The sequence below is a fragment of the Delphinus delphis genome, chromosome 13 (assembly GCF_949987515.2).
Source record: "Delphinus delphis chromosome 13, mDelDel1.2, whole genome shotgun sequence".
NCBI lineage: Eukaryota > Metazoa > Chordata > Mammalia > Artiodactyla > Delphinidae > Delphinus > Delphinus delphis.
This window is the reverse complement of record NC_082695.1, coordinates 8,715,863-8,730,633: the sequence shown is the minus strand read 5'-3', so window position 1 is coordinate 8,730,633 and position 14,771 is coordinate 8,715,863. Positions and strand designations below refer to the sequence as shown.

At 47.8% G+C, this 14,771-nt stretch overlaps 2 protein-coding genes across 5 annotated transcripts in view; one reads left to right on the top strand and one right to left on the bottom strand.

The window, feature by feature from the left end:
• HVCN1 (hydrogen voltage gated channel 1) overlaps positions 1-14,369 on the top strand; it is a 28,740-nt gene extending 14,371 nt beyond the window's left edge. For all 3 annotated transcript variants that reach the window (XM_060028035.1, XM_060028037.1, XM_060028038.1), the window contains 5 exons: positions 4,599-4,871; positions 9,629-9,733; positions 11,304-11,535; positions 13,541-13,653; positions 14,017-14,369. In XM_060028035.1, coding sequence (XP_059884018.1) covers positions 4,599-4,871; positions 9,629-9,733; positions 11,304-11,535; positions 13,541-13,653; positions 14,017-14,082 — 789 coding nt within the window. In that variant the 3' untranslated portion in view covers positions 14,083-14,369. The remainder of the gene's footprint in view (positions 1-4,598; positions 4,872-9,628; positions 9,734-11,303; positions 11,536-13,540; positions 13,654-14,016) is intronic.
• TCTN1 (tectonic family member 1) overlaps positions 14,352-14,771 on the bottom strand; it is a 29,065-nt gene continuing 28,645 nt past the window's right edge. The window contains exon 15 of one of the 2 annotated variants that reach the window (XM_060028028.1): positions 14,352-14,478. Coding sequence is in view for 1 of the 2 variants with exons in the window: in XM_060028030.1 (XP_059884013.1) it covers positions 14,434-14,478 (45 nt within the window). In the remaining variant the exon portion in view is untranslated. The remainder of the gene's footprint in view (positions 14,479-14,771) is intronic. The other variant, XM_060028030.1, reaches the window with a different exon arrangement.

Here is a 14,771-nt window from a genome sequence, read left to right as displayed (position 1 = left end):
GGAGGCTGAGTGAGGAGGCTGGTGCTGATGTCCCGGCAAGAGGTGAGAGCGGTAGGAGAGAGTTAGACGGAGAAGAGAAGGTGCAGCATGAGTGGTGTTTAGGAGGTTAGACTGACGGAGAGAGAGGAGCCAGGAATGATCTTTAGTTCTTGGCTTGAGCAGCAGGGTGGATGTGACACCATGACCTAGGGGAACATGTAAGGAAGAGTGGACTTGGGGGGAAAGATAAGAAATTAGTTCAGTTTGGGTCATAGCAACTAATGACCTGGCAGGATATCAGACAGCAGGCTGGAGGCTGATTTGCACCTGAGCAGCATTGAAAACACAGGTGTGTAGAGACCACCGAAGGGAGAGAGTCGCCCTGTGCCAGGACAAGCTCAGGGTTGGGGACTTGAGGACTTCCGGTGGCGTGGGGGCAGGGACATGGTACAGGAAGGGAGGCCAGAGATGGAAGAAAAATCAAGAGGCGCAGTTGTCAAACAGAACCAAGTCCACAGTGTGAGAGAATACAGTCCAGTCCAGCTGGAACCATAGTTGTGGGCTTTGATACGGAAAGGTGACCCCAGAGAGAGCAATGCCAGGATATATTGGGACAGCAAGGGTTAATGCAGGGGAGATGGAGGTGGGGGTGTCCAGTGCCAGGGCCTCCACTGATCTAGATTCTCCGGGTTGCACGTGAAAGAAACAACTCAATCTATATAGCTTCAGCCAGAAAAGGAATCTTTCAGTTCATGTAACTAAATAGTCTGGGGGTTGCAGAGCAGGCAGCGGGGCTAGTAACCAGAGAAACGAGATATCCATGGGTGATGATGAAGTTGGAGGAGTGGAGGTGAGAGCTTTTGTTGTTGAGGAATAATAATACCAGCTGGTGCTTACAGAGGGGCTGCTCCAGGCTAGGCACTGAGGCCAGTGGTCCCCGTAGCTCACTGAGTCAGTCCTTCCGTCCCACTCAGGCAAGGTGGGGGGATCCCGAGAGCTGAGAGTCCAGAGTGGGTGGTGCAGTTGCTGAGGCCCACAACGTTTTCATGATCTTTGCCCTTTTCTGGAACTTTTCTGCTTCCAGAATGACAGATTTTTGACTTAAAACCAGAGTTGTTTTGTGCTCTGCTGGGTGCCATAAATATTTTCATCCCAAATTACTGAAAGTTGCTTCTTTACTGGGTGCAAAGTTTCAAAAAAAATTTCCTTTCCTGTATGAAATATAAAATGTGGTTTTTGCAAAGCACCCTGAGGTTCCCACCATGCTGAGAACTAGTACGGGAGGTTTCCATCTGCTAGGTGAGGTGTTTTGAGGGGGGCAGATTATGGCCAGTAGCCACCCAGAGAGATTTGGGACATCTGTGGGCCTGGCCCTTAGCCAGCCCTGGGAACCCAGCAATTGGAGGGCTGGCATGGGAGACAGGGCACCAGTGCCCTCAGCCAACAGGCACTTGATGGGCTTCTGTTCTAGGTCAGGTGTCACATGATACTCTGGGGACATGGACTCTTGTATCTACGTGTTTATATTTTTCCATCAAATTTGGAAATTTTCTTCAGCCATTATTTCTCCAAATATTTTTCCTTTCATCTCCTTTTGGTACTCCAGGTACATGTATATTAGTCCACTTAATATTGTCCCTGAGGCTCTATTCTTCCCCCTACTCCCAGTCTTTTTTCTCTCCATGCTTCCACTGGATATTTTCAATTTTTTATCTTTTAGTTCACTGAACTTTTCTTCTGCAGCATCTAATCAGCTATTAAGCCCATCCAGTGATTTTTCATTTCATATATGTATTTTTCTGTTCTAGAGTATCAATTTGGATCTTTTTTGTAGTTTACATTTCTCTTTTGAGATTCTCCATTTGTTCCCTCATTAAGTTCATGTTTTCCTTGAAATCCTTGAACATATTTAGAATAGCTATTTTCAAGTCTCTGTTGGCCAATTCCATACCTCTGTCCCTCTTGAGCTATTAAGCTAATTTTTCTATTGGTTATGGCCACATTTTTTCTGCTTATTTATCTGCCTAGTAATTTTTTATTATATGTTGGACATTATGAATGTTATGTTGTTGAGGGTGTTTTGCTGTCTTCCTCAAAAGAGCACTTTTGAGTTTTGTTCCAACGGGCAGTTAATTTACTTAGGGATAAGTTTGATCTTTTGAAGAAGCCTTATTTTTAAGCTTAGTTGGGAGAGGTCTAAGGTAGCCCTGACTGGAGGGCTAGATTAGGTCTACTTATAAGGCATGGCTTTTTTGGAATTTCTACTGCATGCTCAGAGTGTTCAACAAGATCTCTCTACTCTAGCTGTTTGGAACTCAGATCTCCTAACTCAGCCCTGTGTAATTGGCAGTAATTCAGCTCACAGTTCCCCAAGAGTTTTTTTTTTTCCCTGAAAGTTATATTTTGCCCTGCCTCATGGAGTCTTGCTCTGCACATGTGGACTCAGCTAAAGTCCAATTTTTTTAGTTTCTTCTCTGTGCTGCTTCCTTTTCTCTGGTACCTTGACACACAAATTCCTGAGGAAGGAAAGTTCAATAGCCCTGAACTATAATCTTTGTCTCCAGAGTCCAGAAAGTACTTCCAGGCAGGTGATTGTGGGGGCTCATCTCATTTGTTTCTCTTCTCTCAGGGATCACAGTAAATTTCATATATTTTATCCAGTTTTATAGTTTATCTAGTCTTATGGCAGTTGCTTTAACTGGTATAGTTAATTTTATGGCAGTTGCTGTAACTGGTATAGTTGTTTATACCAGTTACTGTATCATGGTCAGAATCAGAAATCCCATTCTTTTGTATGTTTATGCTCACATTTTACACATTCCGAAAACAATATATAGTAATATTTTGCGGCCATTGACGTAGGAAGAAAACTAGGAGAGTGTGGAATCCCAGATGCCAATGAAGGAAGTTTTTGAAGAAAGGGAGTGATCTGCTGTGTTCAGTACTGCTGAGAGGGTACACGTGGATGTCATCAGTGATACACAGAGACATAGTTCATTCATTTTAACTGTGTATAAAATTCCATCACATGAATAGAGAAAATTCACTTCTCTATCTCCTATCATTTAGGTGAACATTTGCAGTGAACATTCTTGAACATGTTACTGATTTGAGTACATGTGGGTGAGTTTCTCTTTGAAGCCTATCTAGGGGTGGGATTACTAGATCATTAACTAGTACAGCTTCCTCTTGACAAAACAATGCCAGATTGCTTCCAAAAATAGTGGTGCCAGTGTCTGTTCCTGTCTTCAGGGTTCAGGAGACCCCCTTTGCTTCACACATTCACCAGCATTTGCTATTGTAGACTTAAATTCTTGCCAATGTGAGGAACAAAAAGCTGTGTGATTGTTACGTCAATTCACATTTTCCTGAATATTAGTGAAGTTGAGTGTCTTGGCCATCTGGGTTTCCTCTCATGTGACCTGCCTGTTAATATCCACTACCTAATTTTACATGGAGTTGTATTTTTTGGGTAAGATTTCATTATATATTCTGAACACTAAAATCTTTGTCTATTAAATACATTGGAAATATTTACTCCCGGTCTGTGGTGTATCTGACTTTGTACAGATGTGTGTGTGAGAAAGAGAGAGCAAGAGATAAAAGTTTTTAGCTTTGATGAGTTAGGTCTATTCATTTCTTTTGTGTTTTGTGTCTTAGTTAAGCAATCCTTCCCAGACCTGAGGTCATAAAGATACTTGTCTGTATTTTGTTCTAAGGCTTTTAAAGTTTTTAAAAATACATTTATATAGGTTAACACAACTGAAATTTACTCGGTGTGTGGTGTGAGGTAGGGATTTTTTTTTTTTCCCTGCTGGGAAAGCCAGATATCCTAACCTCTCCAGTGTTTTCTCACTGACCTGTACTGCCATCGCCATCACATCCAGGTTCCCACGGGGACCTGGGTCTGTTTGGGGCTCTTTTTTCCTGTTATGCTGATCATATTGCCTATTCTAGTAAGCATACATGAAAGTTTTCATTATTGAACTTTATAAAAAATGTGATGTCTGGTAGGGTAAGTTGGGCAAAGGAATGGGAGGATATTTGCTTTTTTGCTTTGAAGTCCATCCATCTTTAAACAGCTGTCCATAATGTATTTAAAACAGCACTGGCTGAACTCAGGAAAAATCCGCTTGCTGCTCAGACCTTTCCAGGACTGATCTGTGGCATGGAAGGCGGGGAGGGTGGCTTCACTTTTGTGTGAAACTTCGGGTACTTTTACTTTTGCCTTTGCTCTCTCCCCACCCTGCCAACTCTCACCTCTGGGGTTTTAGGTTGTGATGTCTCTGAACCATGGGCTGCTCTTCCAGTATTTACATGAGGGCCTGTGGTGGGTGTTTTGCGACTGGGTGGCAGTACCTCTCCTGTTGGTTACTGCCAACCAGACCACAGTGGCAGGCCTGACGGAATCTGGGGTTTCCTGTTGCCTCACCGGCCCTGAGACCCTGGATTCCAAAAATAAATGCACGAGAAACCACTGTGACCTCATGGTCTGTGCTTGCACGGTGCTTTGAGCACGGGGACTGTCTTCACCCCGTGGCCCGGCCCAGCGGGGGCCCTGCTCCCCCAGAGTGACAGATGGGCCACCTGAGCGCTTCCTCTCTGTCCCCTCCCTTCAGGCAGTCACCCGCAGGGCCAAGGTGGCTCCCGCCGACAGGATGAGCAAGTTCTTGAAGCACTTCACCGTCGTTGGCGATGACTGCCACGCGTGGAACATCAACTACAAGAAGTGGGAGAATGAAGAGGAGGAGGAGGAGGAGCCACCGCCCACACCGGCCTCGGGCGCAGAGGGCAGAGATGCCGATCCTACCGCGGCCCCTGCCCCCGTGCCCAGGCCCCGCCTCGACTTCAGGACCACTTTGAGGAAGCTCTTCAGTGCCCACAGGTTTCAGGTAGGTGGGCAGAGGCCCGAGATGCCTGGGGTGGGGCAGAGCCGTCAGCAAAGAGTCACGAGGGCAGGGTAGGGGCCCTTCTCTGCCACCAGCTTCTTCACTCCACAGACATCTACGGAGCACTGACCATGTGCTGGGCAGGTCCCATGTGGTCTGGGGCAAAGTAAGTCTTAATCCAAAAGTCAATTAAAGTTCATCACCTGATGAAAATGGATAAACAAAATGTGATCTATCTGTCCTCAGCCATAAAAAGGACTGAAGCACTGACACATGCTACAATTCGGATGAACCTTGTCAACGTGATCCTAAGTGGAAGAAGCCAGACACAAAAGGCCACATGTCTTATAATTCCATTTATATGAAATGTCAGAACACGTAAATCCACAGAGACAGCAGACTGGAGGGAATGGGACGGGGGGAGTGACTGCTTAATGGATACAGAGTTTCCATTTGCAGGAATGAAAACATTCCGGAACTAGACAGCGGTGATGGTTGCACAACCTTGTGAATGTGCTTAATGCCTCTGAACTTTATGCCAACTTTAAAATAGTTAAAATGGTAAATTTTATGTTATGCAAAATTTACCACACACACACAAAGGAGACCGGGGGCGGGGGGGCATCTCTTCTTTTGTGAAGTGATGCCAAAAATATCTGCCTTGCTTAACCCACCGCCAGCCTCCAGGTGTGGTTATGGGGAGACCCTGAGAGGGAGACGCAGACTTCAAAGAATGGCAAAGGGAATGGGACTTCTACAGGGTTCAATGTCTGTCCCAACATCTGCCGATTTTGAAGGACAAACGCGGGTGGAGTCTGGCCAGCCCTGTCTGAACCCCACCCCACGTCCCCGATGTGGGCAGGCAGGTGTCTGGAAGCATGTTCTGAGTCCCAGGAGAAAGCAGGAGGCTCCTTGTCAGCCCAGTCCCTGAACGGAGCCATTTTGGGGTCCCTGCTGCAGGGATAACTACGATAATCCAGCCCCTCCCTAGAGCTAATGCCCCCCCGGAAGCAGAGAGAAGCAGCCCTTGCCTCTCCCATCACTGACTTTGTTCCATGGTAAATAGAAAGAAGGAATTATTTTAGTCTTTTTTTTTCCACTCTTGTGTGACTTAGAGAAACAAAGCAGGCAACACAGCACTCCTGACAGCTTAGTGCTTTCCTCTGTGGCTCTGACAGAAGAGAAGACGTGGTGTTAAGTTGTTGGTGTTGAACTCCCAAACCCTCAATTTCAGAGAGAAGGAAGGAGCCAGCTTCCTTCCAGCTGCAAGGGGAGCCCTTGGGAGGTCCCACCTCTCCTGACCGGGCCCCCCAGGGGCACGTGGCTCTGGGGGAAAGCAGAGTAGAGACATTTATTCATTCACTCAGCAGTGCAGTCGCTTCTTAGTTTCTACTATGTGCCAGGGGTACAGCAGTGAGTGTGGTGGGCATGTCCCTGCCCTCAGTCTTGGAGGATTAATGGTCCGTGAAGAGGTGGGCATTCCAGTAATCAGACAGATGCTGGAATCAAGTGGAGAGAAGTCCTCTGTAGGGAAACTGACGGGGGCTCTCAGAGATCTTGGGGGTGGGGGAGACCCGACCTAGGATGTGAGGTGGAGGACGTGTGGCAGAGGAGGTGACATTTCACCTGATACCTCAAGGTTGGGCAGTAGTGAGCTCTGTGGATGGAAGGGGAGGAGCTTCCCAGGCAGAGGGGGCTGTGTTTGCAAAGGGCCGGGGGTCGGAAAGGGTCTTCAGTATTCGAGAATTTGAGAAGGGTCCACGTGGCATATATGTATCCAGTAGAGGGAGAGGAGGCACTGGAAGGCCATCCGTGGGCAGTGGACAGCCATCGAAGGTTCTGAGTATGGGGGTGGGGAGGGGTTGACATGAGCAGTTTGTAGAAGGGCCCAGAGTAGAAGCAGGGAGGCCACCTTGGAGTAGGGGTGAGGGTTTAAGGGTTTGATCTCTGCAGATAGAATCAGCATACAGGAAGATTCTGGAATCCCTTTCTTGGGTGCAGTCTCCACCTATTCCCATGGTTTGAGGTGACCAAGGTGACATGATATATAGTTAACTGTTGTCACTTCTCCCACAGAATGGCACAACCAACCAAGGGAGAGAATTTGGGGTGAGTCAGGCCTCTGTGGAAACCATGGACGGACAGGGTAGCTGGGCTAGGGGAGGATGGCCAGGAAGGCCAGGAGCCTCACTTCTATTACCTGCTCACCGGGGCCGGGCCCTCTGCTGAGCGCTCCTCACACATTATCTCACATGATGCTCCCCTTGTCACTCAGGGTAGAAAATGTGGCCAACCCCATTATCCCCTGAAGGAAGCTGAAGCTTAGAGTTAACGTTGAGGCTCAGCGGAGTTGAGAGCTGTGCCCAAGGTCCAGGCTAATGGGGGAGCCGGCCCAGGACTGGCTGCCCCACAGTCCACGCTCTGCGCTGCTGCATGCTGAGGCTAGGCACACCCATTTTCCAGTGACGATTTGGAATTAACCAGCTTCCCTGAATTCTCAGCATTTTTCTTTGTGATGTGGCTCCCTTCAGAACTAGTACTGCCTTGTGAACTGGCAAATTCAGGGCCTTAGGGATTAGTTCATAGAAGCTGCAGTTGGGACCTGGGCATTTTGTGACCTTGGGTCTCTCTCTCACTTCTTAAAATTGAGGTGAGATTCACATAAAGTTAATCACTTTAAAGTGAATAATTCAGTGGCATTTATTTAGTACATTCACAATGTTGTCCAACTGTCAACCACTATCTAGTTCCAGAACATTTCCATCACCCCAAAAAGAGATCTAGTACCCATTAAACAATAATCCCCAATCCCTGATAAACACTAATCTTTCTGTCTCTATTGATTTGCCTGTTCCGGACATTTCATGTAAATGGAATCATAAAATATATGTGGTCTTTTGTGTTGGGCTTCTTTCACTTAGCATAATATTTTCTAGGTTCATCCACATTGTAGCATGTGTCAGTGCTTTCATTGTTTTTTTTTTGCGGTACGCGGGCCTCTCACTGTTGTGGCCTCTCCTGTTGCGGAGCACAGGCTCTGGACGCACAGGCTCAGCGGCCATGGCTCATGGGCCCAGCCGCTCCGCGGCATGTGGGATCTTCCCAGACTGGGAATATATATATATATATATATATTATATTCAGTCTGTTTTTAATAACTCTGTGCCTTGGTTTTAGACCAGATGAGCTCTTAGATCCCTTTAGGTCTAAAAACCAAAGAGGGAGGGAGGAAAGAAAGAAGGAAAGAAAGACCTCACCTGAGGCTTGAGTATTTTTTTGGCTGCATTGGGTCTTTGTTGCTGTGCATGGGCTTTCTCTAGTTGTGGCGAGCAGGGGCTACTCTTCCTTGCAGTGCACGGGCTTCTCATTGCGGTGGCTTCTCTTGTTGCGGAGCACGGGCTCTAGGCGTGCAGGCTTCAGTAGTTGTGGCACACGGGCTTAGTAGTTGTGGCTCGCAGGCTCAGTAGTTGTGGTGCACAGGCTTAGTTGCTCCGTGGCATGTGGGATCTTCCCGGACCAGGGATCGAACCCACGTCCCCTGCATTGGCAGGCAGATTCTTAACCACTGAGCCACCAAGGAAGTCCCTTGAACCTTTACTAAGCTACTGAATTTGGATTTGTCTGAAAACTTCATTACAAAGCACTTTGCCATACAATTTTCACAATAAACCATGTCATCAAATACTTAATTACTGAAATAATTACTACAGGTTGAAATGGTCAAAAGGTTTAAGAGTCCACTCTTTATAGGCCTGAACTTGTTTAATTTCACCCTGAAACTGTAGAAACTGCCAAGATAATGGCAGATTAATTTTCAGAGATCAAAATCTATCTACCTGGGAGTGTAAGAGGCAAGGCCCTGGGGGAAGTAAGTGATGGTCCAGTATTTCCAAGGGAAGAGAAGGGTCACGCAGTGTCCTTTGGGGTTCCTCCCGTTGCTGCCATTTCCACCACCACCATGTCATCCCCAGGGTCTCCCCAAATGCCGTCACCTCCACCCCACCTTTAATGTCCTCACCATCATCACCACCTCCGTCACCATGACTACCCCCACTGCCATTGATAAGACCACCCACTCACTTCACCCTGGTTCCCACCTTCCTCCCCCCTCCAGCAGGTCACAAAACCCACCGGATTGTCTTTCCTACAGCAGCTCTTCTCTGTTCTCCAGGAGACGCAGGACTCCCTCCCCCTTCACTCCCAGCGAGCACATGGGAGTTGGGGTGGGTACCTCACGGCTCCAGCCAGAAGCTGTTTCATGGGCACAGTGGACGTCACTCTAACCCAGCTGCCTGGAGGAGGCCATATCTCTGAGGCTGGATGTTTTAAATTTTAAATTGCTTATTGAGCATCTGTTCTGGGCGTACCCTGGCAAGAGCAATCCCCAGAACTAGAAAAATAAATGCTTTTAGAAACTTTAGTATATTTTGCCATCTAGGAATTAGCAGTTTGGTTGGAGAGATGCTGAGAAGCAGTGAATTTATGAGTAAGAGAAAGACCAATGGTGACCGAGGGTCAGTCACTGGGCCACACGGAGGCTTTAGGAGGACAGGCACTGCCCAGGGCTGGAAGGAGGGGCTCCTGTCCAGAGGAGCTGGCCCCCAGCAGGCTCCCTGCAGGGCGCTCGGGCTGTGGGCAGTGGCCTACCATCCTTGGCGTCTTTCCCCAGTGGTTTCACTCAGATGTTTCCAGCCCTTAAAGATGAAAGGAGGGTCCCCATTTAGGTCTCATGGTTTCTTGCTTCTTCCCTTGGTCCACAGGTTATCATCATCTGCCTGGTCGTTCTGGATGCCCTCCTGGTGCTCGCCGAGCTCGTTCTGGACCTAAAGATCATCCAGCCTGACAAGAATAACTATGCCGCCAGGGTAGTGTGTCCGCAGCCCTTTAATGTGGTTCACTCTGTGGGTGGGCAGGGTGGGGCAGCACCTGCCTTGGAGTAACCAGGCCTATTTGAGGGTAGTTTGATTGGGTGCTTTCAGTCAAAGAGCAGAGAAAATGTCTTCCTTTCCCAATTATAGATACGAATTTACTACAAGCAGGAAACCTCCTCAAGTCACTTGATGGCTTGAACCTTGAGCTATCCTAGACCACTGAGCTGGAGTTTGTCACTGATTATCAAACCAGGAGCATGATTCCTTCCCATCCCCCAGAGGAAGACGAGCTGTTTTTCCTCCTGTCAACATTCTGATGTGGTCCCTGTGCTGGAGCCATTTGGGGGGGATGTGCCCACCATTTATTCCCTGATTCACAGTTCCTGCCTGAGCCGGTCCCAGACATTCACCCAAAGGGCAGTGGACACACTGAAAATGCATTGTGCGGCCCATCACCAGTAACTGGGGAGAAGGCCAGGGGCTTAAAAGCATCTCCCCACACCCTTTGAAAAAAATTCAGTGGACAATGCAAAAATGTCTTTTCAAATGGTAAAAGAGCAGGCAGAAAATATTAAACCTCCTTCCTACTCATGGCCCCTTTCACCACGGCAGCCGTTAACGTTTTCTTCTGTGCCAACCCAAGTCCTCCCATAGATCATTATCTTTCCTCTCCCTGTTGTTTAATAGAATCAGTAATATACCTCCTATACTCACTGTCTTGTGCCTTTTTCTTTACTTTTTATTATGAAAAGTGGCAAATATACATTTTGCTGTATTTGCTTTCTTTATATATATATATGTATCCACAAACACACCCCACACCCATCTATTTTTGACCATTCAAAAGTAAGTTAGACATCACGGCACTTCGCCCCTAAATACCAAATATCCAAACTGTCCCAAATTTGGTCACTGTGAGCCTCTTCAAGCTGACTGCTCTGTCCTCTTGACATGACTCCATAGCCTTTGAGCGTTTCCTTGTTTTCTGGCCCTGGATGATGTCCCAGCTCATTCGTACTTTCCCTGCCCCAGAATGGAAAAGGTTACTTTAGTGAAGGCTAGTATTTATAAATCAAGATCTGGGAACTCTCTTCACTTACCATCTTACCATCATTTCTAGTCGATACATACGGATCAGCCTTGGTCTTTTGAACAATTGCGTAATGCTCCATGTGGAGATACCATAATGCATTTAACAAGTGCCCTAGTCTAGTGGACGTTTCTGTTGTTCTCCAAACAATGTAGAAAATCTTTTGTTCTGCAAATGATGTTGCAGTAAATATCCTTACTGTCTTTGTGCACGCGTGAGCTTTGCAGGGCCAAAGGGCATGGCGGATGTTTTCAACTGCCATTGCCCCATTGCCCTTCAGAGAGCAACGTGTGTGCTGTTCTCAGCCACAGTCCGGCCCGAGAACAGCGCCTGGTGCTGGCAGGAATTTGCGATTGGTCAAATGAATGGATTCTCTCGGTGACTGGGCAGGGGCATTCAAGGCCAGCTCGTCCGTGTGACCTGCCCCAGCCCATGACAGCCTGAGTCTACTCTGTATCTCCTTGTCCCCTTCAGGTGTTCCACTACATGAGCATTGCCATCTTGACCTTTTTTATGATGGAGATTTTCTTTAAAATATTTGTCTTCCGCTTGGAGTTCTTTCACCACAAGTTTGAAATCCTGGACGCCATCGTCGTGGTGGTTTCCTTCATCCTCGACGTTGTCCTCCTTTTCCGGGAGCATGAGTTTGAGGCTCTAGGGCTGCTGATTCTGCTCCGCCTGTGGCGGGTGGCCCGGATCATCAACGGTATGTCCCCTGCGCTCCTGGGCTGGGGGGGGGGGGGCGGGGGATGGGACAGTGGGTGGAGCCTGGAAGGGACGCAGAGGCCCTGGTCCTCCTCCTCTTGGCAACCAAGAGAAACATGGTCTGATTTGGTGTCCCACCGTCACCTTTGTGGCTACAAATTGACACCAGGACGTGTTCTCTGAGAGGAAGTGCCTTTCTCCTTCAGACTCTCATTTCTATGATTACTGAAAGATGGTTATGGCAAGGGTTAGACTAATCCCTGATCAATCCCTGCCAGCTTGGTTCCCAAAGCACCTTTGTTTTTCATTTGGTGTTTCCTGGAGAGTGTTCTACCAAACCCCATCCCACCTTGGGAGGGGCACCTTCGGAAGGGGAGCAAGGAAGCTGAGAAATGCTGTACACTAGACTCTGCCCCCTTTGAGAAAGTCACAACACGAGTTAGCATGATGAAGGCTCTGAGAACTGTAATTGTTTTCCAAGTTGACCAGTTCAACACTTTGGGAGGAAATAACACCTATGAGCGTGCTGTAGACTCTGGCTCTGGAGGACACACTTGGGGAAATACTGCTTTACCGTATTTCAGGTACAGATCCTCTTCCTCACACACTCTCTGTTGGTGCAGGGAGCCTCCATGTCAGAGAAGCCATTTGTGCTGTGGTTTTATGTGGACCTAGTGACTGGTTAGTGGTTCAGCCATCAGCGAACTAGTCAGAGTTGATCAAATGCCTGTCCTCAGACTTGCCGCATCAGAATCACCCTCGACACTTTAAGGGGAGAGTCTGGTGCGGAGCCCAGAGGGAGGTGTCCGTCTGTGAAGCACTCCCAGGTGACTGGGTGTCCAGCAGGGTTGGGAATCCCTAGACTAGTGCCCAACACGACGGGCTGTGGGTCGCTGTCAGGAGACTGACTAAGCGACAGTGCAGCCTGTTGGAAGCAGGCCCATCCCCTGCTGTGGCCGCCTGCTGTGGTGCCACCTGGCCGGGGAAAGGGCTGTGAGAGCGGCTCTGTCGGGCATGTGGGCTTTGGGGGCGGCCAGTTCAGACCTAGTGATTAAAGTAAAGCCTATTAAGAACCTTTATTTGGGTTCTGTCAAAGGAAATAATGGAGGCTTTTCAGATAATATTTTAGATGCTTATGTCGATTTTTTCATCTAATCTAACAGAAAAATACTCTCTGCAAAGGTTATGTGAGGTAGATAGACCATGACTGATTATAAATGACTCAGGAAGCAGTTACTACCCAGTACTCTTACATCACACTGTTGTGAGATTTGTTCATTTTCTTTGTCTAAATGGCAGCGAGGCATATGACTGGCTATTGCCCGTTATTACACTGCTATCAAATTTAGTAGCGTGACTGAAGCAACACAAGGCTAAACCGGATTCAGTGAGACAACCAGGAACACTGTGGACCAGAGGCGGCTACTCCCAGGCCTTGTGGGCGCCACACGTGTGGGGGAAGGTCCAGACTCTGTCACTCACACTTGGAAAGGGGCAGAGCAGCCCTACTGCAGCCCAGTCTTTGAGGCCGTGTCTGCAGTGTGGTGTGGGCATTTGGGAGCCCCCCCCGCCAGCCCCCAAGCCAAGATGCAGGTCATTGTCTGACAACTGGCCACAGCTCTGGAGGCAGAAAGTTGGCAAAGTGACAGTCCCAACCCCAAGCTTGAGCATTTCCAGGCTTGCACTTAGTGCCTTTTGAACAACTGCTGCTAAGTAGCAAGACTGTTGTGAACTGCCCCCTACTAAGGAGCTTAACCTTCATCTGGTCAGTGATTATTTTTAAGGATTTCTCACACCAGAAAAGCCAAAGAAGTATTTCACAGCTGGGTACTGAGTAGCTCAGAAATGAAAACTCTGACCCTCCTAGTTCTGATGCCTTTAAGCCATGATGACTGTTTTACTTGTCACCACTCTTCCCAGTTATACATTTGTAAGGAATACAGTTTTTTTCCCAAGGGGCTAAATTAGAGACCAGTATCATGGAGACCCTCGCAATTATTTTTCAGGGATAATTATCTCGGTTAAGACACGTTCTGAACGGCAGCTACTAAGGTTAAAACAGATAAATATACAACTGGCCACCAAGATCCAACACCTTGAATTCAGCTGCTCTGAGAAGGTAAGAAGGTGTCTGGGAAAACGCCCGCTGTGAACACAGATCGTTCCCTCCCTCCAGCACTGAGCTTCTCCAGGCCAGGCCTCTGCTCACTCAGTGCCCTTAGCCTGGAGCCCACTTCCCTCGGTCAGGCCTTCCTTGTCCTTTTGGATTCAGTTTAGGCGTTGCCTCCTTCCCTGCAGCTTTGCCAGGTCTCTCTCCTCACTGCCATCGCTGCTGGGCCCCGGCTGACTGATTGCATGAGGAGTATGGCTTTCATTCAGCTCTGCTTCCCTGTGCGTGTCTGCGGCTCACTGTGTGACTGCCACATCCCTGGTGAGGCTCAGAAGGTAAATTCAGTTATTTGTCTGCTTTTTGTAATAACAGGAACAAGAAATTGAAAGACTTAACAAGCTATTGAGACAGCATGGACTTCTTGGTGAGGTGAACTAGAGGCATACCTGCTCCACCCACCCCAAAGGGAAGACCTGCCTCACGGGCTTGTGACGAGGAAGACAGCCGCCCCTCCTGGGGCCACGTTGGGGAGAGGTTTGCTTTGATGGCTTTGTCTCACTGCTGCCAGCTCGGATTCTGGGGGACACAGTCTTTCAGAGGCTCTATTTCTTCCTTGGTGTGACTGAGAATGTCCCATCCCATTCCCACCCCACACTGTTTAACAAATGTATCATAAACTATATTTTTCTCATGCTGAACACTTGACTCTTGCTTGAAAATGAACAACAAGCTGGACAATTACTAGCTGTATATAAAACTTAATCTCATCAAATGTACAGTCTTCACAGTTCACACGTATATTAAGGAACCAGTGCATCCTTTCATATGACCACTCTGAAAGACAAAAGAGAAAAAAGAGAGCTACCTTAGCTATCAGCACATGCTAGAAGAATATTTTCTATTTCCAAGCTGTTCTAAAGAGCTAATCACAATGTCCCCCAAGGGGCTTGTTCTCAAGTACCCAGCCCCTCCTCTGCGTCCTCCAACTTTTAGCTGGCTCCACCCAGTTCTGCACCCTGACAACATTTTTCTCAATTACTGTACAATTAATGTATAAAATAAACTCTCTCCTTCCCGCAGGCCCTCCTACTGTATTCTTTCTAGGTTCAACTGCTTGGAATCACTCT